General features: G+C 31.2%; 3 protein-coding genes across 3 annotated transcripts; all 3 read right to left on the bottom strand.

The window, feature by feature from the left end:
• Positions 1-380: 380 nt before the first annotated feature.
• Positions 381-1,612, bottom strand: LOC132752243 (perlucin-like protein). The gene is made up of 3 exons (XM_060742560.1): positions 1,517-1,612; positions 724-817; positions 381-607 (listed from the first exon to the last, which is right to left on the bottom strand). Exons 1-3 carry the CDS (start codon positions 1,610-1,612, stop codon positions 381-383), a joined length of 417 nt encoding a protein of 138 aa, XP_060598543.1.
• Positions 1,613-11,261: 9,649 nt separating this feature from the next.
• LOC132752231 (perlucin-like protein) lies at positions 11,262-12,982 on the bottom strand. The gene is made up of 3 exons (XM_060742546.1): positions 12,895-12,982; positions 12,593-12,695; positions 11,262-11,950 (listed from the first exon to the last, which is right to left on the bottom strand). The coding sequence occupies exons 2-3, from the start codon at positions 12,618-12,620 to the stop codon at positions 11,712-11,714; spliced, it is 267 nt and encodes an 88-aa protein (XP_060598529.1). The 5' UTR covers positions 12,621-12,695; positions 12,895-12,982; the 3' UTR covers positions 11,262-11,711.
• An 8,076-nt stretch (positions 12,983-21,058) lies between these two features.
• Positions 21,059-24,711, bottom strand: LOC132752229 (perlucin-like protein). The gene is made up of 4 exons (XM_060742543.1): positions 24,374-24,711; positions 22,144-22,256; positions 21,542-21,635; positions 21,059-21,413 (listed from the first exon to the last, which is right to left on the bottom strand). The coding sequence occupies exons 1-4, from the start codon at positions 24,561-24,563 to the stop codon at positions 21,181-21,183; spliced, it is 630 nt and encodes a 209-aa protein (XP_060598526.1). The 5' UTR covers positions 24,564-24,711; the 3' UTR covers positions 21,059-21,180.
• Positions 24,712-27,523: the final 2,812 nt, after the last annotated feature.

The raw sequence follows: 27,523 nt of genomic DNA, 5'->3' as shown, positions 1-27,523 counted from the left end.
ATGATCATTGTTAAGTAACGTATTTTTTAGCTTTAAAAGGTAATGAAACTCTTCTTGTTATATTCGTGATTAAGAAGGAAAACAGTTTTGATTTAATTTTCTAATTAAATTATTTCTCTGTTAGAATCCAAACACATATTGAATAAAATAGCTTCCTTGAAACAAATGACATGAATGATAATCATTTCTTTTCGACACAGATTAAAAAACATACTTCTTTCTTTTAGATAAAAGATAAAATCAAAAACATAATTAAATTATTTATACTGTTATACACATTTTCAGGTAAAAAATATTTTAAAGTTTAAGCGTGTTAGTGTTAAGAAAAAACATTTATCAATAATGTGAAAGAAACAAAGGCATCAACATTTTTCCTTAAATCATTTCACCTCTTTCTCACAAATTGCCCGAGATTTCGTCTCGGAACAAGACGCATCTGCCCAACTGTAGGAAAGGGGGCTATAAAATAAAGCACAATCTTCATTTCCGCCGTGGTTTTGGGGTTCAGTGCCTTTCCAGTCAGTGAATGGTACAATATTGTTTGTACCTGATATCTTCCACAATCCTTCTGTTTCTATGTCTGTCATACCAATCCAGTAATGTGCTTCTGAAATACATAGTAGGTATTTTAAATATTAAGATATTTGATTAGCATATGTTTTTTAATTCTTCCAATCTTTGAAATTATTTTCACCGTAAGAAGAAAAAAAGTCTTTATCTCACCTTTGAAATAATTGGCCATCAATGATTTCAGAAATGAATTTTCTTCTTGTGTCTCTAAACGTACTACATGAGCATCCCATTTGCCACATTCCTTCTGAAATACCACAAATATCAAAATACACGCAGAATTATTCATATCGAAGATATGACTATATCAAAAGCTAATCAAGACACAAGAATAAATCAATTTTTGCCTATTACATAGAATTATAATCTAAAATAGGCTGCAACTACGTTGTCATTTAGCCAAAAGTAAATCAAATTTTAATGTATCTTACTGTAACGGTATTAATGTTAAAATATCCGCTTCAATCATGTTTGCTTTTGTATTTTCGATTGTTTATTGAGTTTTATGTTGCACATTTTACTTTAACTTGCCTTAACAGTACTATTATCCTGGCAATACGTTTGATAAAATTCAAGATAACACCAACTTGATAAGGCAATCAAGAAATAAGAGACGCTCAACTAAATATGATATTGAATGATTTCTAGCAAGAAGCATACATATTTCCTGGACTTGACTCGTTTATTTGAAAACCCATATTATAAATAGTTTACTATAAAGTAGAATTTTATAGTAAATAATGGTAAAATATTTTCCTAGGGTTTGGATTCATATACACCTCAATATGTATAACGAAAATAAGAATAACATTTGTAAACATCGAAGACTAAAATAATTCAATAATGTATATCAATTTACTGATTGACATTTGAACATTCAACACATATCAAATACCAAATGTAATATCTTGATATGCACGAAGAAAACAGTAGTAGCACAAGATACCTCAGCTGATTGAAAATCGAGGGTTTTTGTGTCAAACAAATAACACGAATCTTTAAATGTGATCCAGCCGTCCAAACATTTCATATTTCTTGTCATTTCGGATGCAATGTTTCCTGGAAAAAAATTAAAAGTAAATCAGTAAAGACAAAAAAATAACATTGGTTTCTGTGATTTTGCCTGTAAAAAGGTGATTTTGTTGGGTTTTTTTATTTATGTACTTCAACATAACTATGTTTATTTTATTTTTTTAAATACTTCATATGATTTTTGTGTGTATGCTATTGTATATAAGGGGATTTTTTTATGCCGATCGCCACTTAATTTTAAAGCATTGGATAATGATAGAATAACTACTGTCAGTTTAAAAATTTTAAAGAATAAATTACCAATCAAACATTACACTATATACATGACTATAATTATTCTTTGTATAAAACATTTGCATTTTTAAGTTCTGACAAGGTCATCAATTACTTCAATTAAATGGTTATATTTATCTCATTACTAAAAAGGAATTTTTATGAGACAATAATTATTTTATCAAATATTTCAAGTTTGCTACATGTTAAAATCTTACTTTCTCAATTTTAAGAAAATTATATTTTACCTTTACCATCTAAAAAATTTATCTGAAAAAAATTTTTAACTCTTTATAAAGAGGGAAATTTGGTATCCAGTTCCACGTTTTTCAGGGTTTTCCAGTGTACAGTAGAATTAAATTTTTCCATCGTAAACCACCAAAAAACATACAAGTATGAAGCATGTGTTCATTGCCATTGTATACTTTGTTACTTTTAGTCCAAACAAAAAACCTTTTAAAACTTTGATAAACTTTGTTAATCGAATGAACTGGGTAACAACTAAGTAAAAAGACGTAATAATATAAACTTATTAACTTAAGTTCGGTTGTTTATATATACAATGTAGATACATAAATCTTCCTTATGAGACTCTGATGACATTTACTCTTTCAATTGGGCGTTTTCAGCTTCTTATTCTTTCACTCAACAATACGATAGTTAAAACAATTAGGTAGTAAATACCATTGGACTTATCAACAATAATTTTTATATTGTTCGTATACAAATATTTCAATGAACAATAAGGGTCGTGACTTCTGTCAAATTCTTTCCTTCCGACAAAATTATCTTGAGATGAAGAATGCTTTTTTGAATCATGCTTGTTTGAAGATATCTGTACAGAAGATCGTTGTCCTCTCAGAGCAAGATAAAATATCGCTTGTTTACATGGGAAAAAATGTGACTAAAATTTTTCTTTCGCTATTATACAACATGTAAAATATATTTAACATTTAGACGACAAAACTACAGAACAAATAAACGTTTAGTATGTCACATGCTTTACTTTATTGCTTATGAGAATAAAAATATTGTGTGTCTGTTTTAGCCTTTTATGAGTGCTTACCTTAATTTTCGCACGTCAGTTTCGGACATCATCAGGAAAATATATTTGCCTTGCAAGATAAGATTCTAAGTAACTAGAGACAAAAATGAAGTTAAGCTTTACCCCCCGCGTGGGTCTTAAAAAACACTAGTTATTTCCCAGCCATCTTGCTTTTAGCCAAATTTTGGCAATTATTAACGATTATTATACAAGCAACTGCATGTATTAAACTTAAGGTTGAAAATTTACATATTTTATTAGAATTCTTGATTTTGATGCTATATTTCTGCAAAACTACTTAAAGGGTCAATATGCTTCGGAAATGCTCCTACTTTTACCTCTCAAAAGCTTGTTATTTAGGGCAATTTTTTTTGTTATCAAAGAGCTAAAGTTGGCCAATTATCTCAACCATTTTTTTTTGCAAATTGACTGCTGTCTCGTTAGTTTTTACCCATTCCAGAAATTTCATGTAGTATGGGGTTGCCAGAGGAGTCTTGTGCTACATCATAACATGCTTAGGATGACTTATTTTGCCGTTCTGAATGAAATTTTAATTTCAAACGCTGTGTAAGAAAATAGTTACTGGTGCAATATGTTCGCATCGGAATATCCGACCATCAGAAACCCGCCTATAGATGTCCCGATCTGAATAGCAGCATGTAACAGATATTCTTATTCTTCTGAAAATTTTAAAATCTGTTTAAAGTTGTGTTCTCAAACAGCAAACAGATAAGATGTGTAACAAATTAATTGTACAGTTCCAAACGATACATGTGGGGAAATTTTAGCTTTTTATGAACACTATAAATTCTGAAATAAAAAAGCAAATGCCATCAGTGAATCGTTAGAAAATAATTATTTTATATAGTGATACAAGAAAAACTTAGTTTCTAGTTTTTTTTATCTCAGCAAGACCTTGTAAAACTGGGGGGGGTTCTCATAGAACAGTACATTTGTGCACGACATCATATTTCACGAACATATTTTTGACAATTTGCAAAACTTCCTGGTGACTTTTAAAGTTTTAGTTAGACACTCATCTGTCTCATCATGTCGACTATCATGTCGACATGCTATTTTAAAAAAGGAAAAAGCCGAGGTTAAAGAAAATATGCTACCTTTATATTGTATCTAAAACTTTTAAAAAAAATATGGTTTCGCCAATCTTTGTATTTGTTAAACAGATATGGCAGGTCAAAATAGATCAACTAGATATACGCAACTTTAAAACTGTTTTTGTTATTCCTAACTAACGAGATAATCAAAGATTATACGACATGTTGACCTTTTGTTTGTTGTGATAAAAACCTTGAAATATCAAGGAAGAGAAAAAAAGGATGAATATTTGTAAGAAGTCAAGTTAGTAAGTTTTTTACAGCATTACAAAAGAATGACAAAAACATCCTTTCCTAAAACTCGTTAAGTTTACTTGCAACATGTACTTAAAATTTCAAATTAATTCAAAAACATGAGTAGTATTAATAAATACGTTCCATTCCCCTTAAATACTATATTAACACTATTATCTTTTCAAATTACATGTACTTAATGTTATACATAAACAGTTTTGGACTACTAGTATTTGTTAACATGCATAAGAGTAGAAATTATGCATTGTTCTAACTACATAGTAACCATGATTTAAATGCATTTGTACGACTGATGTATAAGCTTAACAAATAGAAGGGGCGCCGTGAAACCGAATTACGATATATTGCGATAATTGTAAACCTTATTGCAATACATATTATTGGGATTATATAGATTTTGATGAAATATTATGTAAAACTAAATTGGAACTTATAAAAGCTAAAAAAAACTATGAATAGCTGTAATATTTAAGTAAGACATAAGAAGGAAATGACAATGAAAAGAACTTGTTAGTAGTTATTAGAGATATTACTTTAAGATACAAGTAGCCATCCATATGGGAATATAGTCATTGGCTTATTGTTTACATCCTAATCAAACTGTCCTTAATAAATTGTACACACGAACCATGTGAGTTAATTATTGATTTTTTAAGTAATAATTGGATATCACATTATTTTCGCATTAATATTGAAACATACTATTTTTGACCAGCATTTAAAGAATGTAGCGGCAACACAAAAAGGTTTTGACACATTTTCAAGGCTTGAAAAAATTCGAAACACGTAAATGTTTATTTTGATTAAACAAAAAACATGTCCACGGTCTATTCATGTTTTTTAAACTTCCCTGTGACTTTGTTTACAAACAAAACTCTTTGAAAATTCGTATAAATCTTAAGAGAGCAATTATTTTGGATTTAAGAAAGACAGAAAACTCACATTTTTATCTAATCAAAGTCATTGAAATTAATAGACTTAAGAAGAAACATAATTACACTAGAATTTCAAAAATAATTTGAACAGAATTTACCATAAATATGCATGATTTATTATAATTATAAATTTCTCCATTCGTTATTTTGATTTTTTCTTGTTTAAACCGTCACGAATGTTTCGGTAAATTTGAATCATTCAGCCACAGTTAAACAGCTGCATCCTTGTACATATTAACAAACCAATCTAGATTTTAACTGGTTTTATAAACTTTATGCTAAAACATATCACTCTGAACATATATATGATTGACTGCTTCCTTCAGTGATGCTCACTTTGAACATAAGTTTCATGTCAAAGGGTGAGAAAAATCTGCAGCCTTACAGGGTCTCTAAACCCCGGGAAAAATCGGAAAACTATTTTTTCTTCCCCCTCGACTGAGCTAAAAACCCGGCCCCTTTTCACATCTTCCCCTAAATAGTGAAAGAAGGGAAAAAAAGAATGAAATTTTTTTAAATTTGGTAAAATTGGGAAATGAAATTTCAGAAGATAAATTTCTCTCCTAATTTTTCGTTTTTTGTTCTGACCCAAAATTTTAAAAAAATAATTGAAGATTATAACCCCTATTGGGGAAAATTTTATAAAAGAAAAATTTCTTTTTAACCAAAAAACCATTTTCCGGGTTTAATTTTTTTCCCCAATTAAATTTTTTTATACCTTTTAAAATTAAAAAAATTTACGAAATGATCTTTCAAAAAATACCTTTTTTTTTTATTTTGTTATTTTCAGAGATAATTTCAATATGAATGGGTTCCCAAAATTTAAAATGCGTGTAAAAATTAAACCCAAAACGCTTAAAATTTTTTGAAAAACACATATATTCACCTAGCGTAGTTTTATTTGTAAAATGGAGATTTGCCCGCCCAAGATCCCATTTATAGATTTTATTAAAAGCTTCACAACATATATACCTTAAGAAATGCAGCTGAACTATACAATAGTTAAGCAATCATTTTAGAATTTGTTTTCAGTTCATTTTACTTTCCAACAGTAAATTGATTGTACCTTTAAAAAAAACAACATTTTAATTTTATCATATCATCATTACCGACAGCATAGCAATCAAAATGCTTCTTTTTGCCCTCACAATCCTTACTGTAATCATCATTAGCATCATCACCCTCATCAATGCAATGAACATATATCCGCTTATAAGCAACATGACTTTTTCATTTATATTTTTCAATTATTAATAGGACAATCATCATTATAAGAATCAACTGTATCAGAACTTTCATCAACTTCATCATCATCATCAAGATGAATGTGTCGTCATCATCATCGTCAACATATCTTCAAATTCTAAGATGATCATCATTATTATGAGGCATAACAGCATGATCATTATTTTGAAGAATGGCAGCATTTATTTATCAACAGCATCATGAACATTATCATTATCATCATTATCATCATCATCATCATCATTACAATCAGTTTACTCGCTTATCTTTATTAAAAGCTATCATTTTACAATTATTAAGAATTATGAGAAGCATCAGCAGGATTACATGATCAGAATCATAGCAATTGTCAACATATTTCCCCGAATAATCATTATTATCATCATTATAGGCCAAAATTCTCCCAATGGACAAGTATTCTCATCCCTCCCACTGATCTGGTATTAAATACCATACCCCAAAAATGTATAATGTGCACCCCCTTCATCATCCCAACCCATTTATGAGTACCTTTTTTACAACTTTTTGACGACACTTTACCTGACCCCCTCCCCCACGCTTGGACTGTTATTTTAAAAAAGGCGTCCGTTCCGACAGGTATCCCATGGACAACCTCTTGAAGGCACTTTTTATGATATACTAGTATATAACTCTACACATTAGAAAACTCTTTTATTAGACTAGTTGAAAAACATGTCATAGCCAAATGTCTTTACTGTAATCAAAATGTTAAACACGGTGTTTTTTTTTTTTTTTTTTTTTTTTTTTTTTTTTTTGTTGTTGTTGTTTTTCAAGATTCCTAAACATGAGATATAATCAAGGAAAATATCTCTTTAAAAAGATGTATTGTTTAAGTGTAACAACCACACCTAAAATTTAGTAACGTCATTTAGGTCATTCAAAAATAATATTTTTAAAATGCGCAGTATGTCAATATTAGAAAAAAGTGTTTTTAACATTTTTTCAAACATAACTCTTTCAAATTTCATCCGATATAACTAAGTTAAATTGTTAAAATAATGCTTTACTAGTCCGACAGAAGTTTGGCAAATAAAAAAAGATATACTAGAATATAAGTTAATAGTAAGATCATCGAAGAACGAGGATATCTGATTTATACAGGGATGGGGGCGTAGTCCCGCGTATGAAACAGATTGTCGAGTGTTTTGATGTTCTATTTTTGTATCATACGCAAAAATAAAAACGCATTCCCTGTCGTCACAATATGAAACCCCAGAAAAAAGGTAACCAACGAGCCAGCATCTGAATATGACTTTTCTATCTTGATCCCTTTCTCTGTCGTTACAATGAGTAAACCCCAGGAAAAGAAAAGTCTGTTAACTACAGTGCGAGTAGTTAATGCATGTACCTACACTCCAGTTTACACACTGTGCATGTATTGGTATACGATTTAATTCTGAAACCTTTTCAAAATAAAGCTCTCCAAAATATGATACTATTAGTTATAAAGGTTTTTGACAGGTTGTATGGCCCTATACAAACGGTTGTTTGTTTATATAACCCGAACTGCTAGGCGGGGGTTATATTGCTAACAATAGTTAATGTATGGCCATATAAAATTTCGGGAGTCTTTATGGCGAATTTATAACACAGCAAACTGCCGTTTCAGGGAAAAAATATGATTTCTTAATAAACTGACAGCTGCCGTGTATATTATTAGTTATAAAGATGTTTGACAGGATACATGTATATGGCTCTATAAAAACGGTTGTTTGGAAATATCAACCAAGACCAAAATCCAATATTAGCGGCGATGTCTGAACGCCAGGATAGGTATAAAAGACGTTAATACTTGGTAACTGCTAAGCAATAATGGTCCTTTAAGCCATTGTGTCTTTTGGGCCTGCGGTCATCAGGCCTTTATGTACATCTTCGGGACATTATCGCATAATGGCGAGCAGCAACCAAGTATTAACCTCTAAATTACATCGTTTAAATGTTTTAATATATTTAGTTACTCTTAAGACATGAAGGAATCTGCCGAATCAAGACGAAAAATGTTTTTAAAGTTGATCGGTCAGAGCACATTTCAAGAAATATTTTAGATATTGATAAAAACAATAAAAACGTATCATTTCGATGTTCCTTGAAAAAAATGTTTATCGAGTTCTACATGATTCAATATGCCATTTATATGATGAATTACTAAATTAATTTATTGTTCCAGAACATTTTATTTTCAACAAAAAAAACATCCATAAATAACTTTTTCATGGTTTGTTATTACACACGATGCTTAATACTATCAACATGATTTTAATGGTATTTCATTTTTTTCCACCATAGATCTCATCACTTTAAATGACCAATTGCTCGCAATTCAAATGTAAACAAGAACAGGTTGAACCGGGTGAGGCTCCCCGAATAGGTTTTGGACACAGGAAAGTATACCTCTTGTTGTGTCAGAGTTATGTCACAGACAAAGTTCAAAGTGTAAAAATAAACAAAGGGCAATAACTAAAAAATTAAGCAAGGCAGAGCTAAGGTTATTTTGCACTGCACTTCTTTTTAATGAGATCAATCTACCTACAAAGTTGCATGTTCATTCCTCTTATGGTTTTATGGTTATGTCTCGGTCAAAGTTCAAAGTGTAAAAATAAACAAAGGGCAATAATTCCAAAATTAGGCTAGACAGAGTTATGGTTCTTTTGCACTGCACCTCTAATCAATAAGATATATCTACCTACAAAGTTTCATGTTGATACCTCTTGTTGTTTCAAAGTTATGTCCCAGCCAAGAATAGCGGTCGGACGGACGGACAGACGGACGAACGGGCAATGGGGCGACTTTATGCCCACCCTTCTGGGAGCATAAAAGCCATTGAATATAGTATGCAACTACGCTACATATTAGGTGAATATGATACTCATCTTTGAAGTCTATTGTTTTGCGTACTTATGCAAATTCATAACCAGATGAGTCTCCGTGTACTTGCCCCTCACCGCTGTTGATTCGAATCTCGCTAAGATTATTTCATTTGAGAAAGCTATCAAGCTAGCTTGCGGAACGTCGGTGGTTCTACAAAGGTTCTCTTGCAACCAATAAAGCTGGAAAATCACTATATAACCTTTATGTTTTGGTGTGACGTTTTAAATTCTAAAAACTCATTAGGACTTTCCAGTCCAAGTTATAAGTTTATAAAACTTATTTGGAGAAGAATAATTCTGATTTGTTCTTTGTATAAAAACCTAATTACAAGTTACAAAGTTCAAATTAGATTTATTTTATATTCAGTCTTTTTAGCTCAACATTTGGACCTACAAAGTCCTTATTAGGATTTTGTTTTATAAATTAGGCTTTTCAAACGTATTATGTTTATCATGAGTAACAATTCCTAATTAGTTGTAACTAGGAGTTACTTAGGAGTATGAAACTTCTTATTAAGTGTATGAAACTCCTAGATGGAAGTAACAAAGTTCTTATTAAGGGTGCATATTTCTCAATTAATTAGATTTGCTAGGGCGTGCAGTCGTGTTGATGATTTTAATGAACGCAATTTATTTATTACTAACAAACTTCTTAAACAAGGGTATCGCTATCATAAATTGCGTAAATATTTTACAAAGTTTTACCATCGTAATTCAGACTTATTTTTAAAATGTAATTGTAATTTAAATATTCTTTTACGACTTGGTATTAGCAAACCTGACTTCTATGGAGATGTGGTTTACAAACTTCGTAGGATCATGGGTCATAGAAATGTTTCTGCCGTCTTCACTAAAATTATCAAACGGTTTATTAAAAGAGGTTATGACCCAATTATTTTAAGGCATACCGCATGCTTGGTGTTCAACCCTTTTACAGTTGGACGCTACCCTTTCCTATTTTAATTACATCTGACTGACTAAGTGGGAGACTCTATGATTGACAATTCTTAAAGCCCTTTGGGACTGAATTGTTTTAATGTTCGTCTTCTGTCTTGCTTCGTCGGGCCCTTGTAGGTGATTTTCTTGTTGCCCTGCCTTCCTTTAAGGCATCGAGTACTTTGGTAATGGTCATTAGACTGTACCTTTTTCTACATATTTACAAAATTTTATTTATAATGTGTTTTATTTATTTCGTCTAATGTAACCATGACCATTGTTAGAATTTCACTTGGCGGGGATTAATTTTATTTACACTTTCATGTCATTCAGGAACATATTGGGGCTAAGAGTGAGGTTTGGCGCGCCTTAAACTGGTTAAAACTCCCCAGTGGTTTAACTATCACTGACCGTTCCAAAGCGGTACCCCTCTGTGTTCCTTCACGTGTTTTTCATGTCTGTATTGTTACTTGTTTCACCCTTACAACCCGTATCCCTTTCATTCCCTTATGGGCCCGTTTTAGTTGATATTATTTCGCATGACATGTCCAACTCCTTTCACCCTTATGCCCGCTCCAGGTTTTTTTGAGTGTGTCGGGGCCGCGTCCTGTGAACGTTGCCTTTGCCTTGCTGATCTTTATTCTTGTTTTTTTATGTTTTAAAAGTAAAAGTGTTTTTTTCTAAGCCTTGCGGTTATTTTCATGTCTATATATTTTATTTTCTATGATTAAAGTATGTTATATTGTTACTTACAACAAACACATGGAAGTGTCTGTGAAACATGTGTAAAAAACATGTTGTTTTATTTTTTATTTGTTTAATTTTGTTTATCGTGTAAGAGAGTAGGTATAAATTGTTTTGGATAATGTATTCCCTCTCTTAAAAAGATAAGCGTTGATACTGAAGAACCTGTTTTTCTGCGATATTGAAGAAAATAGGGGTAAAGAAAATAAGCAAAATGTTGTAGATACCTTTATTTTCCATTTCACGAACGATAGGATGTTCTAACTATTTTGGCAAAACATTTGAAAACTATGTCATAATTTGACATTGAATTGCCTCATCATGAAATGTGATGTTTACTACGAGGATAATTCAATATTTATATTCTGACTAATGAACTATCAATAAAAAAATGTTTTCATATGGATTGCTTAAAGCCAAAATCCAAAGAGCGTATTAAACCTACGTTTAATATCCACCAATGTAGTAACTGCGTCGACCATTAACTATCAAAAGTCAATGTAATACATGTACATGGAAATAAAAAAAAGCTTCAGATATACTCGAAACATTTGTAACTTAAGATTATATGATAGTAAATACATGAAATATTATATGTATGTTATATCTGCCTTAAGCAGTAAGCGATATTAATGGCTTAATGTAAGAAATATAAAAAGGTCATTAAATGGTCTCAATTTTGTTTAGACTTTTCACATGCTACAAAAGCGGTCCTCGAGCTGCAATTTATGTCAGCCCATTTGAAGTTTCCGCGAGAATAAAAGGCGGCACAGTCTTGACCGGTCGGGTCATTCGACTCGTTCTGAGGTTCTCCAGTATACCAGTCGAAGAAGGCAACAATTTTGTCTGTCCCTGTCATTTTCCATACTCCTTCCTTCACTGCATCAGTCATGCCAATCCAAACCAAATAATCTAAAATGTATGAATATTAACAAATTTGCTTACAAATCATAATTCTGTTAAGTATTTAGGAACAATCATGAAAGTGCTGTTTAAAACATTATTGGCCATGCAAAACGAATGCGACTGTTTAAAAACTTAATGAAACTGAAAGGAAAAGGGAAGACAATGAGTTGCCTGAATATTAAAGCATATCAAATGTAGTTTTCAGATACACTACCCTATTGTACAAATATATAAGAATTTTAGAATGTTTAATTCAACATTGAATTGATATATTAAATAATTACTAATATTTACGATCTGGATAAAAGTAACCGTAGAAAACAACAGCAAGTGTTTTGCTGGATATTATTTTACATAAACATTAAACATGTCGTGCAATATCTTCTTTTCATAAATGTTTTTGCATCTTTTATGCATATTAAAGCGGCCAAACCCTTTAAGGTGGTAGAAAGGACATACGTATTTCTGATGAAAATATATTACTTTATTGCTGCGTGTAAATAACAATTTTTACGTTTAAAGGTTTGTTTCTTCCGTTTCATGGTGAAGAACAAGTAATAACGAAGAATAATTAATGCTCAAAACGATTCTCTTTTAGATAAGAAGTCGGAAAAAACAGCATTATTGTGACTCTTCAAGCATTTTTACCTTCCTTATCTTTATAAACCTCTGGCATTAGACTTTGCAAATATGCATTCTTTTCTCTTGTTTCTAAATGTACCAGATGAGCGTTATGTCTTTTACAGAAATTCTGTAAAAAAGTTATTAAGAAAATGATTTATTCTAATTTAAAACAAGTTTATACATTGAATATTCATGTTACATGTATATACAGTTGTATATATACTCATTCGCTCATATCTGTACAGATAAAAAAACTGTTTTACCATGTGCAAAATAATAATACTGTTATTCGTTAACAAAGTAAATAAATATGAAAAAATGACTACCTCTGCCGTAGTGAAATTGACAGGAATGGAATCAAAAAAGAAGCAGGAATCGTTATGTTGAATCCATGCATCTGGGCATTTTCTCGTTCTCTCTAAAATCACACAAATTGTGACATTTTATAGTTTCAAAAAGATAATTTTTTTCGTAAAAATGTTTAACCCCCCTTTAAAGGAGGGGGAAAGGGAAAAAAAAAAAAAAAAAAAAACCCAATTTTTTTTTAAAAAAAATTTTTTTAAAACAAAAAAAATTTAAAAAAACCATAAAAATTTTTTTAAAACCCCAAAATTTAAATTTTTTTTTTTTTTTTTTAAAAAAAAAATTTTAAGTAACATTTTTTTTTTTTTTAAAAATACTTGAAAAATTTTAAAAAAAAAAAAAAAAAAAAACCCCTTTAAATTTTTAAAAAAAAAAATTTTTTTAAAAAAAAGGGTTTTTTTAAAAAAAGGGGTTTTTTTTTTTAAAAAAAAATTTTTTTTTCTAAAGTTTTTTTTTTAAAAAAAAAATTTAACGTAACATTTACTTGAATAGAAAAAATAACAGCATGTATAGTTTACATTCGCAACAATAAATGTTATAGCCATTAAAAATAAAAGAAACACTTCAATGCATTTTCAGTAGTATTGTATTTTATAACAAATTAAATTAATAGTAATACATGTATACAAACACAGGAATATTCTATAATAAGAAGTATTTGATTGGTATGGAGATAAATCAATCTAATACATGTATTTTCATCTTTGATATATGTTGTGAGTCGAAATAATGAAGAAAAACGAGGGAAAAGAAATAGATATTCTGAAATTTTAGTGTTGAGTAAAGCATCATTCATTCATAATAAGGTACCGAGGAAATGGTTAGGTCGGGTACCTTTAAAACCATCACCAGCAGAAAAAAAAAGTTTTGTGATTATCTTCCGCATATATTATGATAAACGAAAGAATATTCTAAATTTAGAATTATGATTGTTGTTTGCGTCCAGTATAGACACACAAACATCTGAAAATGAATGCTTTATTATCACTGATCATCGTTTAAAGATTGAAGATAACCTTTTAAGTAACTTCCTAATTCATAAAGATTATCCGACGAAACAAAATACTTTATTGTGCGTGTGTGAGGTTACGTGCGTGCGTGTGGGTATGTATGTGTGGTTTAATAGGGTTCAGTCCGCCCTTTCCAACACTAAGGTACGGTCCACGAACATGTTACCAGTCATATCCTAAGATAGTATTTAAGTTGCAAAATGGTGACGTATTAATTTTGAATCCAGTAATTTTTGTGACCATTAGTTTATGCATCATGCTAAAATGTTAATGAAGTTGCCAAAATAAAAAAAATAAGTATACCGGACCCTGAAAGTTCGTATCGGACTTTTAAGATAGATTTTTTATTTTACTTTTCTTTAAGAAACTCAACAAAAACAGAAAAAAGAAAGATAATCAAGTTATGTTTTACAACTAAAAACCCCTTTAAAATATGAACAAGTAGGAACCATGCTTCACCTGAACGAAAACAAACAAATATATTTATAAAAATGAAAAAGTAGGACCATATTTTTCCTAAAAAGAAAAACAACAACAACAAAAACAAACCATTTACCTTGAAACTATAGAACTATTTTCAAACATGCGTGAAAAGAAATATAATTATTCATGTATAGAAATAAATGAAAAAGAGTCTCCATAAGCAGTGTCAGGCCGTATCAGCAAATCTTTCAGCTCGACATACGTTTTTGTCCCAAATTTTAAATGTCGAGCTGAGACCCCAGGGAAATCTGTCATTATTTTATTTAAACTCATTATATAACATAAACAAGGGATACAAGTTGTAGCCTCGAATTATCAGCATGCGTTCGTAAAATGCATTTACGCATGTAAACTATCTGAAATATCCTCTTTTCTTCCAACGTTATTGAAAAAGATAAAATATGGACTGCTCATTACCCAAGTTCTCTAAAAACTGTTTATAAGACGTGTACCATTGCAAGAACTAACTAATATTTCAATATTTACTTTGGCTTACCAACTGTCGCCTATTGTACAGGTGCGTTTATGTTGCGAGTTTTTTCATGCATTGATGAATAACCGCTATTCTTTGCGGCAATATGCTATTGTTATCCTTATTATTACTATTCATAAACCAATTAAACTCACAGTCACTCATAGAAATTGGGTTTGGAACATACGGACAACATTCAAAATGGAAGCCAAGGATAGAAAATAAATACAAACCAAATTTATTGGAATAGTTTGTACCATAAGTTAATGATTGCATCTTTGTTCGTGGTGGGTGATTGATATGAATCGGTTTACATGGTTAAACTTCCTCATATGAGCATACGTTGAAACAATATCTCGTTTTATTTGTGTAATTTTGCAAATCGAAATTTTACGAACGTGTGTTTAATAAAAAAAAATGGTAGTTTTATATAAAAGATTGTCCTTGTATTTTTTTAAATAATAAATTCTTTCATGAAAATCCAACATTGAAAAGAAAAATGATGAAACTGTCGTATACTGCGTTCTATTTACTTGCAATTTTGAGTTGTATCCCTTGTTATATTATATGTATAGTAAGAACATAAAAAGATGACATTAGCCCCTGTGGCTGGGTCGTGAAGCAGGCTAGACATTCAGCAAACGTTCAGCTTTATAATCTTTTTTGTCTTCTTTCTTTAATATCTATCTGTGACTTAAAGCTGGCTAGACTTTCAGCACAACGTTTATTTTACATTCATTTTAATCTCCTTTTTCAAATGTCAAGCTGGGATGAGAAGCTAGATAGACTTGCAACAAACATGTGAAGCTGGCTAGACATTCAGCAAACATTCAGCTTGACATTCGGTTTTTTTTTTAGTTTTTTTTTTAATTGTCGAGCTGGCTTGGTATTGTAGCTGGCTATACATTCAACAAACATTCAGCCTGACATTTTTCTTACTCTTTTGGATGTGGAGTTGTGATGTGCAGCTGGCAAGACATTCAGCAAAACATTCAGTTCTACTTTTGTTTGCTTTTGTTGTTTGTTTTGTTTTTTTTTTGGGTTTTTATTTTTTTTTGGGGGGGGGGGGTTGTCTCCTTTTTCAGTGAAACATTCAGTTCTACCGTCTTATTTTTTCTTTCGTTTGGTCTTTTTCAATGTCGAGATGAGATGTGAATCTAGCTTAGTTGTCAAGGTGTTTAGACATTCAGCACAACATTCAGCTCGGCATTTGATTTTTTGAAAGTTGAGCTGAGGTGTGAGGCTGGCCAGACATTCAGGAAAACATTCATCTCGACATTCAATTTTTGTATCTTTTTAATGTCGAGTAAGGATAAAAAGCTGTCTAGATATTCAGCGCAACATTCTTCTCAAAATTCGTTTTTCGTTTTTTTTTTTTTTTTTTTTTTTGTTTTGTTTTTTGTTTTTGTTTTTTTTAATGTCGAGCTGGGTCGTGAAGCTGAGTTATTACTATGAACAACATCTAGCTCGTCCTTCGTTTTGCCTCTGTTGGAATGTGGGCTTGGGATGTGAAGCTGGCTAGACATCCAGCATAACATCAGCTCAACATTCGGTATGTCTCTTACTTTAACATTGCGCTTGGATGTGAATCTGGCTAGACATTCAGCACGACATTCGATTTTTGTCTCTTTTTACAATTCGAGCTGGGAAGTGAAGCTGACTTGATATTCAGCAAACATTCACCTCGACATTGGTTTTTGTCTTCTTTTTTGATATCGAGCTGGGTGTGAAGCTGGCTAAAGATTCAGCGCACCATTCAGCTCGTCCTTCGTTTTTTGTCTCCAATTTCGGTGAAACATTCAGTTTTACTTTCTTTTATGTCTCCTGTTTCAATGTCGAGCTGGATGTGAATCTAGCTTGGTTGTGAAACTGTATAGACATTCAGGACAACATGGAGGTCGACATTCGATTTTTTGTTTCTTTTTTGTACGTTGAGAAGGGGTGTGAAGCTGGCCAGTCATTAAGGGATAAACATTCATCTCGGCATTTGATTTTTGAATCTTTTCAAATGTCGACTGGGGGATGAGAAGCTGGCTAAACACTCAGCACAACATTCAGCTCGACGTTCGTTTTTCGTTTCGTTTTTGAATGTCAAGCTGGGTTGTGAAGCTGACTTAAAATTAAGCACAACATCCAACACGTCCTTCGTTTTGTCTCTGTTTGTTATGTCGACCTTGGATGTGAAGCTGGCTAGACATTCAGCAAACATTCAGCTTACAATTTTTGTCTCTCTTTGACATTCGAGCTGAGTGAAGTGAAGTTGACTAGATATTCAGCATACGTTCACTTCGACATTGGTTTGTGTCCCCTTTTTTCACATGAAACTGGTGTATGAAGCTGGATATTCATCGCAACATTCAGCTCGACATTTGTTGTATTGGATGTTTGGGGGGGTTGTTTTGTTTTGTTTTGTTTGGTTTGGTTTTCGTTTTGTCTCCTATTTGAATGTCGGCCTAGGATGTGAGTCTGTCTTATCATTCAGCACAACATTCATCTCGGTATTCGTTTTCTTTTGTTACCTTATGTATGGCGAGCTGAGTTGTGTAGCTGATTAGACATCCATCCAGCACAACATCCAGTTCGTCCTTCGTTTTGTCTCTGTTTTGAATGTCGAGCGTGGATGTTAAGCGAGCTATACATTCAGCACAACAATCAAATAGTGATCTGAATGTTTTCTGAATGTCAAATCTGCTTCTCATTTCAAGCTCAACTTTCAAAAACGAAACACAAAAAATGAGCTTTTTGTTGTGCTAAATGTTTAGACAGCTTCGAATCACAGCTTGTCATTCTAAGAATATCGAACTGGATGTAGGCTGAATGTCCAGTCTTGACATTGCAAGAAAGAAACGAATGCCGAGCTGAATGTTGTGCTGAATATCTAGCCAGCTTAAAATTTAAACAGAGACAAAAAATCGAATGTCGAGCTGAGCTGAATGTTTGCTGAACGTCTAGCGAGCTTTACATCCCAGCTCAAAATTCACAATGGGAAACAAAAAAAGAATGTCGAGCCAAATGTTTTGCTGTGCTGAAATATCTAGCTAGATTCTCATCCCACCATTACATTAAAAAAGAGACAAAAAATCAAATGTTTAACCAGCTTCACATTCAAATTCAACGATCAAAAAGAAAGATAATGAACGATGAGCTGAATGTTGTGCTCTATGTCTAGTCAGCATTGATAAATCAAATGTCGAACTGAATGTTTAATGTCGATTTTTGTGCCAACTTAATGGAATCAATATTAATATTTTGTTCGTATTTCGAGTATATTTCTTATTGCATCTATTTATCTAGCTTGTATTTTACGTTTCTTTAACGTTGATGATTGATCAAACCGAACCTGCAACATTTTCAATTTCGTTGTTTTGGACGTTCTTTGGGGATTTCATAGTAACATTTATTCAATGGCGTATGCTCCTAAGTGCTAAAATTTTTATTTATGGTAGAGAAGTCGCTCGAGATGTGTGACCTTGAAAACGAATAGAAAATATGTATAATGTTTGAGATACGGTAGAGATATGTGTTCCTCAGATGTTTATCTTGTTAATTGTTATTATATTTCTTGCTTTGTGTCTATGCTAAGTATCTCCTCTTTACTTATAGACTTTTTTCCAATTTAACCTTACCATTATCCTGTCAACTGGTCCCTTTCCCGTGCATCCTTGTCCTTTTATCGATCTTTTAAATATTGCCTTGTAGGTTTGTATTATCTGTTTGGTTAGCCAGTGATCCTGTGTTGAGGGATTTGTTTATTGAATGTCGCTCTACCTTGTTGATATTTCATATAAAATTGAATAAGGCGAATAAGGACATTTTCAAAAAGATAGGTGTAAATGTATCTAAAATAATTGTTTTAACATCAAATTGTTTTGATTTTGTATATTTTGATTTTGAATACTGAAGTGCTGCCCATTTATATTAGGATCGCATACATGGTCTCTACTTTTTACGGGCAAAAAGTAAAACAAAACAAAAACGAATCAATCAAGGATAACAACTATTTTTAACGGCTTTAGCAGTGTTTAATGCTCAACACTTAAAGTATTGGAAGCAACGACCCGAAGGCTGCCACACAACACTTGATATCGGCTGTTTAAGTATAAAAATCCGGAAAAAGGAAGGCCATTTGAGTGCAATAGAAACAAAGGAACAGTTGGCCTTAACTACAGATCCGGTTTGATTGTCTCTATCAATGTGAGATAATGCAATGAGCTACATCTCTCTCATGACCTTAGCACCAGCTTATGCAGTATTGAAATTACAACACTAAATTTTCTCGGAAGAACGCCAAAAAATGAAACAACACCGTTTAACTATTCAATAAAAGAGAGCAAATAGGAATACTTCAAAAACGTAAAAAATGGCATATTTGACAATGGTTATAGCTCGATTTCATTAAGCCTGTCCATGGACGGTAGTGGAAATTGCAAGTAACCATCCACGCTGGCTGCACTGAGTATTTCTATCAAGTATCAGAAAAAGATTGAGCCATTGTCGTCAAACTGAGAGCTCTTCGTCGTAGACTGCTAATTGTGCACGCACTTAAAATAATTGTTGCGATTTGTTCTTTATGACAAATTTCTCGTTTTAAGATATCATTACTTTTTTATATAATTTAAAAGATTTCACTGCAATGGTGAGTATTGACTTAAATTACTTTTGTTTGCACAGCGTCCACGAGGTCGTTTCACGTCTGACTACATATTGTGTACGTGTGTACTTTTTCCCGAGCTTCAGTCATAACTTGCAAAAGCTCTTACGCAGCATTTTCTGTAACTTAAGTTTTCCAATGTCTGGGCATAGTTATACTGCAGACAATCGTTTATGTGCACTATGTTCTGCTGTTAATCGATTTCCTACTATACCCACCCCCTCCAACAACTCGTATGAAATCTTTATGCTATGAAATCTCCTTAACAACTCCTTTGATACCTTTAGTTTTTAAGAGTGGAAGCCATAACTGATTTGAAGCTTAAGGAATTGACAATGCTGTTATATCAGTTTCTATAACTACAAGGTTGGGAATCAGATCTGTGTATTACTTTGAGCCGCTGGGAATGACTAATAATATTAGTAGGTATCTCATGGAACATTACATTTTCCAAATTTTGATTTGTAATAATTTTTGTTTTCTTTTAGGGAAATACAATCGTTGCTCTTCATACAATGTCGACATTTGGTGTTACAAAAGAAAGAAATCAGCTCGATGCTGACCATCAATATGGTAACTGTATTATGGTGGGCTTGCTGGGGATACAGGTCAATGCTACTGCTAAAGTGTTTAAAGTTAAGACTATTTGGGTTTAATAAGAATAGTGTAAAGGGTGTTCTGAATGTCATAATGTAAAATCAATGAAATCTGGGGCAAGCAAAAATAGACACAAAATCACCATTTTGTAGGTTCTTTAGAGTTTAAATATCTATGGACAGCATGAAGTTGATTTCTTTCTGTAACGAAAAAATCAATAAAATGAACTACTAAATTGAAAAGATATTTTCAAACACAGTTGTCATCCTAGTTTAATACCCTTTGCATTTTTGCCATTGGCAGTTATTTTTACCGTTAAAACAAGTATACCATGTTACTAAGAAATTTCGTTTCGGATCTTAAATTATTTTTGGTTGAATAGTCAAAAAATAAACATTAGTTTTCAGCGGAATTTATTGCATGTGAATAATAACATGTGTGTGTCAAAATGGAACAAGCAGACAATTAAAGCATGCAATAAAGGATATTTTTTTTTAATTTTATTCGTGAAATATAACAGTTGTGATAGGCAGATGAAGGATATCATCGTAAATGGCCATGGTCAAAAATCATGTGATGAATATTCTAGATAGGATAACGCCTCGGGTAACAGTATTTTCCTCGGGGTGATATTATACTATTACTGACAAGCCATTGTGTTATTTAAATTATGTTATTCAATAAGCATTGTTTAATGACTTATATTTCAGGTTTAAAAGGTAATGAACCTATTTTTTGTTATTTTCATGATTAAGACTGACAACCGTTTTAATTAAGTTTTCTAACTTATTTATTTTACTGTAAAATTTAAAACACACATTGAATTAAACATTTTACTTAAATATCAATGTTTTCTTTTAATCAGACGAAAATATAAGTCTAACATAAAAATTAAATTAAAAAAAAATTTTATATACATTGTCGATTTAAAGAAAAATATTCAAAGCTCTAAGCATGTTGATGTTAAAAATACATTAATCTAAAAAGTGAATAAAACAAAAGCATCAACATTTTTTTCTAAAATCATTTCGTCTATCTATTTAATACTCCTGCTATCTTTCTCACAAACCACCCTATATTTCAAGGAACATTGCACATCAGCCCAACTGTAGGCAAGGGCGCAAGTTAATATAGCACAATCTTCATTTCCTCCGTTGTTTTGGGGTTCAGTGCCTTTCCAGTCTGTGAATGGTACAATTTCATTTGTACCTGATATCTTCCACAATCCTTCTGTTTCTATGTCTGTCATTCCAATCCAATAACGGTTGTCTGAAATTTATATCGTGTATTTCAAATAGTAATATTTTATTAGCATAATTATGTTGTTTCGTTTTACATTCTATCATTTTGAAAATTATTTTCACAGTAAGAATTAAAAATTTAAATCTTAATTCTACCTTTGAAATGATTGGTCATGATTGATTTTAGAAATGTATTTTCTTCTTGTGTCTCTAAACGTACTACATGGGCCTCCCATTTGCCACATTCCTCCTGAAACACCACAAATATCAGAATATATAAACAATGATACATATTCAAGGTACAACTATATCAAAAACTAGATTACTTTTAAATAAGCTTTCTATGATAGTTCTATTATCCTGATAAAACGTTTGATAAATATTTCGAAACACAAAGTTGAAATTTCAATCAAGAGAAATAGAGACATTCAACTTACGATGTAAAATTATTTCTAGCAAGAAACATTCAATCATGTATTTAAACTTGGCTCCTCCATTCTAAAACCCATATCATAAATTGTTTTAAAAAGGAAAATAGTAAATAATGATAATTTATTTTCCTTTCATTGATTAATGTTTGTATTCATATATTCCTCAATATTTATACTTTATTTTAGAATTATGTATGTAAATATAATAATTCAATTATGTATACATCATTTTACTTTTTTTGATTGACATTTGAACATTCAACATATTTAAAATAACAATAGAAATATATATATATAGACTAAGAAAATTGTAGAAGCACAAGGTACCTCAGCTGATTGATAATCGAGGTTTTTAGTGTCAAAGAAATAACACGAATCTTTAAATGTGATCCAGCCGTCTGAACACTTCACATCTCTTGGCATATCTGACGTCATGTTCCCTGCAAAAAAATAAAAAGTATCTCAGAATGGACAAAATTGATAATAATTCAAATGATGTTTGTATTTATAATATATTTCCGGCATTCATGTATATGTAAGTAAATTTTTCATGCCGTTCACCAATAAAAGCCTTAAGCAAAAAACTGCTTTCAACGTTAAAAAATGATATGAATATAATTTTGTATTTTACTAGTCAAACATTACACATAAAATGTTAAGGTGTATGAAAAATTTGCATTTTTCCGGACAAATGCCGGCTTGTTTCCATCTTGACTTCTTGTAAAATTTACAGGGAAGAACTTAATATAAGAAGAGTTTTCAGTGGTCATTTTAAAAATTCAAAATGAAATCTTGGAATCTCATTGGCAATTGTTAAATAAAACGTAAAGGACAGTTTTTGACATTCTAAGCTAAAATTAAAAGAAGAGTTCTTGTCGTTATATGATAAAATATTAAGGATTGTTCTGGAATAAAATGTACAGGATAGTTATTTAACTTTCTATTTAAAATGTTCAGACATTTAATCTCCGTTTAACAATACTTCCTCACACAAAAAAATTTACACTCAGATCTCAGTATATTTTCTTATAAACAGTTTATTTTACGTAAGAACTTACTGAGTTAATTTTCCACAAGATCTGAGTTTTAAAATTATCCAAAATAACGAGAATAATATACGTACTTATCAGATACCCTACGCTTATGTTGTTTAACAAGTGTCTAATATATTACAAATGTATATGGTTATTGATGTGTACAAGTGATATAATATTTATAATTTTCATATATTTTTGCAAATTGAAAAATTATTAATAAAAAAATAATTGCCTACCGATTGGGTGGATTTTGGTGATAACAATTGAGTTCATTTGCCTTAACACGACAAGTTTGTTAAAATACACATTCATATTAAGAGTCTATTTTCAAGATTTTTGACATTACAAGAAATCATTATGACATACTTTCATTCCTTAATTTAAGATACAAGTTATCTAGTTTTCTTCGGCCGAGAATTTTTTTAATGACACTTCTTGTTAAGATCTGACAAGGTCATCAATAACTTCAGATAATTGGGTACATTTATCATAGATACTCAGTCTAATTTTATCTTGCAAACTGGATATCAAAATATGTTTGCATGTTGTTACGACCTGGTCACATGTTTCGAACCTAAAACTTGTTTCCGCTATTTTGACAACGTTTACAAAACTCCCTAAAATATCATAACTTCATAAAGATAACAACGTTCGCTTCCGTTTGATGTGAGACGACCGGAATGGGTTTCGGCACTGTTTTGCGCTTTCATATTATGCTGCGAACCGAGCATGTTTCTCGAAAAAAAACGTGCAATTTTGTTCACATGTGGAGGAATTTCATCCAGTTATATAACATGAACACCGTGAAATTTTAAAGAAACATAATTCAATAAAAAATGATATTCAAACACTAAATGTAAAAATTTTAACGTAAAAAGAAATAAAATAGTTATATATTAGTTATATAGAGAATAACGTACATTTTCAGTCATAAAAGTCTTTTACGAAATATTCTAGTTTCCCTGCATTTTTTACGCAGTAAGTTGCGGGAACATTACAGTCGTCATGAATTCATAAAAAACATGTGACAAAGTTAAGAAAATTTAATTTAATGTGCAAAGTTTGGGAAAAAAAGTATGATCGGATAGATACTTATATTTATTTATCAGAAGAATATATACTTCGACTGATTTACATCCAAAAGAAATGACATGCAATAATATCAATGTTTGAAATTCATGTAGGTCAGTTGTGTTTATATTTTGAAGATTGGTATCTTCAGGACATTGAAGCGTTGGCAAAAAAATGACTTTTTGAAACGATATGAAATTCTGTTCAAACATGTTCGCGTGTTAGAAACTCTCATACTAATATAAGTAACAAATTAAAATTAATTCTTGTAATAAATAATACTTTAAGTTTTATTTATTCAAGGGCTGTGAAGGTCGGGAATCTAAAATCCGAGTGCCTGTGACATTTATCTTTATACGAAATTGTTTATGAGACAATACAAATTTTTATCAACTATATGTTAAAATATTACGTTCAATATACAATATTTAAATAAAAAACTATGTTACCTTTACTTTGGCGTTCTAAGACATTTAGTCTGGAAAAGAAATCGGCCAACATCTTTTTAATATTGGCAAATTGTGTTCCAATGTCAAAGTTTGTATCAGCGTTTTCCGAGTCGTATAGAACGAATCGGCAGTTTCCCATCGTAAACACACAAAATAGCGATATTAATATGAAGCATGTGTTTATAGCCATTTTATCGTTTATTAATTTTAGTCCAAAGAAAAATATTTGAAACTATGTCAATCGAATAGACAGAGTAACAACTGAGTATAAGACGTGATGATATAAACTTATGAACCAAAGCTTAAGTTTGCTTATTTATATAAATTCAGATTATATTTAGTATTTCTTATTGGCGATTTCAGCTCCTTATTTTTTCACCCAATCATAGGATAATTAAAACAATAAGGAAGTAAATAACAATAGTTTGAATTGTTGGTATATATCGTATAGAAATATTACAGTGAACAATAAGGGTCGTGACTTCTGTCAATTTCTTTCGTTCCGACAAAATTATCTTGTAGATGAAGAATGCCTTAGGGAAATAAAATTGTTGTTCATATTTGTTTGAAGATATCTGTACAGAATATCGCTGTCCTGTCTGAGCAAGGTTAAATAGTGCTGGTTAGTATGAGAAAGATTGTGACTTAAAGTCTTCTTTCGCTTTCAAACAACAATATGTAAAATATCGGTATTTAACTTTCTGACGATAAAATTACAGCACAAGTAAACGTTTAATCTGTCACATTTGTGAATGCAAAATATATTCTTTAGAGTCTGTTTAGGCCAGCACAAGTAATTACGTTGATTTTTGCGTGTTTCTTTTGAAAACTTCTGATAAGTTCGCCCACCTAAAAATGAGGTTCTTAGTGAAAAGCGACATTAAAAGTTAGTCCTCGTGAAGGTCCAAAATAGACACGAGGGAGCAGACTTTGATATTTTGATATGAAAAAGTGATATTGTTCTCTGTTTCTACGGTTAAATGTAGTTATGCATATTTTCTGCTAGGACAACTTAAAATCCTTATCTGAAATAGAAGACCACAATGTCTACAAATACAGGACCACCACATGCTTTATTTGTTATATTCTTAAACATTAATTTCTTTTATACTAGAGAAGCAAATTTGCCACTCAAATTCCTCTATTTCCTTCTTATAAAGTATGTTGGTTTTAACCTTATTACTTGGCGATTTATTTGTAAGAACTATAAGACCATTTAAACATGGACTATCTGTGCTGTTGCAAACTAAAATTTATAATAATATGATTAACATATTATATTCCAAAATGACAGCACTCGTTTCTTATTGTTTATATTATGTTTCTTTTCGTCTCTTATGGAATGCTTTTTTTGGCCCATGGTAGGAGCTGTTATTATAAGAATGTCATATTGTGTTAACTAGTTTCATTTTGATTCTTAAAAATCAAGTAAACAAATATGTTGTTATATTTGTATCTAATAACTTTATGTAAAAAGAATATGAACTGGGATATTTTGTCATGAAATTACAGGCTCAGTTTAACAGTTTGTCCCGAATATTAAAAGCCGGATTCCTTATATCGTTGTGGTCTACATTGATGTCATTTATATTCTTTTACATTTTTTGTTCTTTATCTCAGATTATGTTACTATTTTAGTTTTCAAGGTTTAGTTAAGCATTGTTTATTGTTTCGTTCTATACATTGTTATGTCAAACCTTTTTCGTCAGCAGTTTAAGGTGGTATGTGAGGTCCGAGAGAGGCTATGTTTATATTTGTAAGTCATATATATTTTTAGAATTTCCCTAAAAGAAGAACGTTCTCCTGCAAATGAGTATAAGCATTGGAAATGGAACTGTTAAAAACGATTATCTTATTGATTTTAACCATATTATGTTTATCTATTGCACAAAATGATTGTGTTTACCAAGTGTCCCAGTATCCGGATGTAAAAGCTATTCAGTTTTCTGCGATGTAATTTAACTGCTGTCACATGGTATTCACAGAGAAGAAACATGTTTTTTATAGATAAAACCATAGAGCGTATTATTAAGCTCGACATTTTGAAGAATAGAGAGCGATATTATACTCACAAGGCGTCGGCATCACACTTTGTTAACGTTTTGCTTGCAAGTTGGTTTCGCAAAAAATTGAATAAGGAAAGTGGTTGAAACACTTATTTGAGTGCATTATAGAAGGTCACTGGTCATTATTCTTATATTATATTTTGACAGAATTATGGCCCTTTTAAAACATAAAATTCTTCATTATCCTGGCTCTTGTTTAACTATCAAGCGCAGAAAACAGTCCTGCCGACAGTTCTTGTTAATATGCGTGATTCTGACACCATGCAATACCACTAATTGAAATAGCAACCCCCAGTTATCTTATTATCAAAACATATCATACATGCGCTTAATCAATACGAAACCGGTTTCTTTATATTGAAAACAAATTCGAATAGCAGAATCACCGAATCACTCGTATACTATTATATAAGAATAACTTTAATACATGATTTTGTGCATTAATATCTGCAGAAGTTAAATCCTTGGGGCGCAGGCTTTACATGCGTTTTCGTGCTTCAACAGATGTTAATGCACGAAAAGGGTGCATTAATCCTCTCTTCTATTGTATTGATTATTCAAGTGCACGCGATCTCTTTGTTTATAAGAATTAAAAGTTCAGGATGAACTAATAGTGTGGGAGGAGGTTGAGGTTCTTTGATATCCGGTCTTTCTAAATTTCTGTAAATATGTTTTAGTATGTAGCCACCTTGTGCCAGTCTTATTGAAGCTGCAAGTAATTTTTCATTGGTAATTCAAACAGCATATTTTGTGGCATATGCTCTAATTGTGTTATTATTCCGGCGAGGTCTTGTGAAATAAATTAGAAAATCAGAACAAAATGGAACTGAAAGTAATATTTTGGTTTTTAACCTTGGCATTATTAATATTAGTCTTTCATGATTTGATATTAAATGAGATCAAATTTAGACTTTATAGTTGATTATATTTGATAATTATGATATAATTTTCCATCTCTAAGATTGCAATTAGTTTAATGATGTTTTAGAATTAAGGGGTTGCGATCAAGGAGCGATGATCTCCCATGTTAATGATGAAAGACATAAAGAAAAACGAGTGAAGTTTGCTTATGTGGATGAAACAC

This window comes from Ruditapes philippinarum, unplaced genomic scaffold (genome assembly GCF_026571515.1).
Source record: "Ruditapes philippinarum isolate M1 unplaced genomic scaffold, ASM2657151v2 ctg629_1_1_1_1, whole genome shotgun sequence".
In the NCBI taxonomy this organism is placed as follows: Eukaryota; Metazoa; Mollusca; class Bivalvia; order Venerida; family Veneridae; genus Ruditapes; species Ruditapes philippinarum.
The sequence above is the reverse complement of the archived record's forward strand: the minus strand, read 5'-3'. Positions and strand labels throughout refer to the sequence as shown.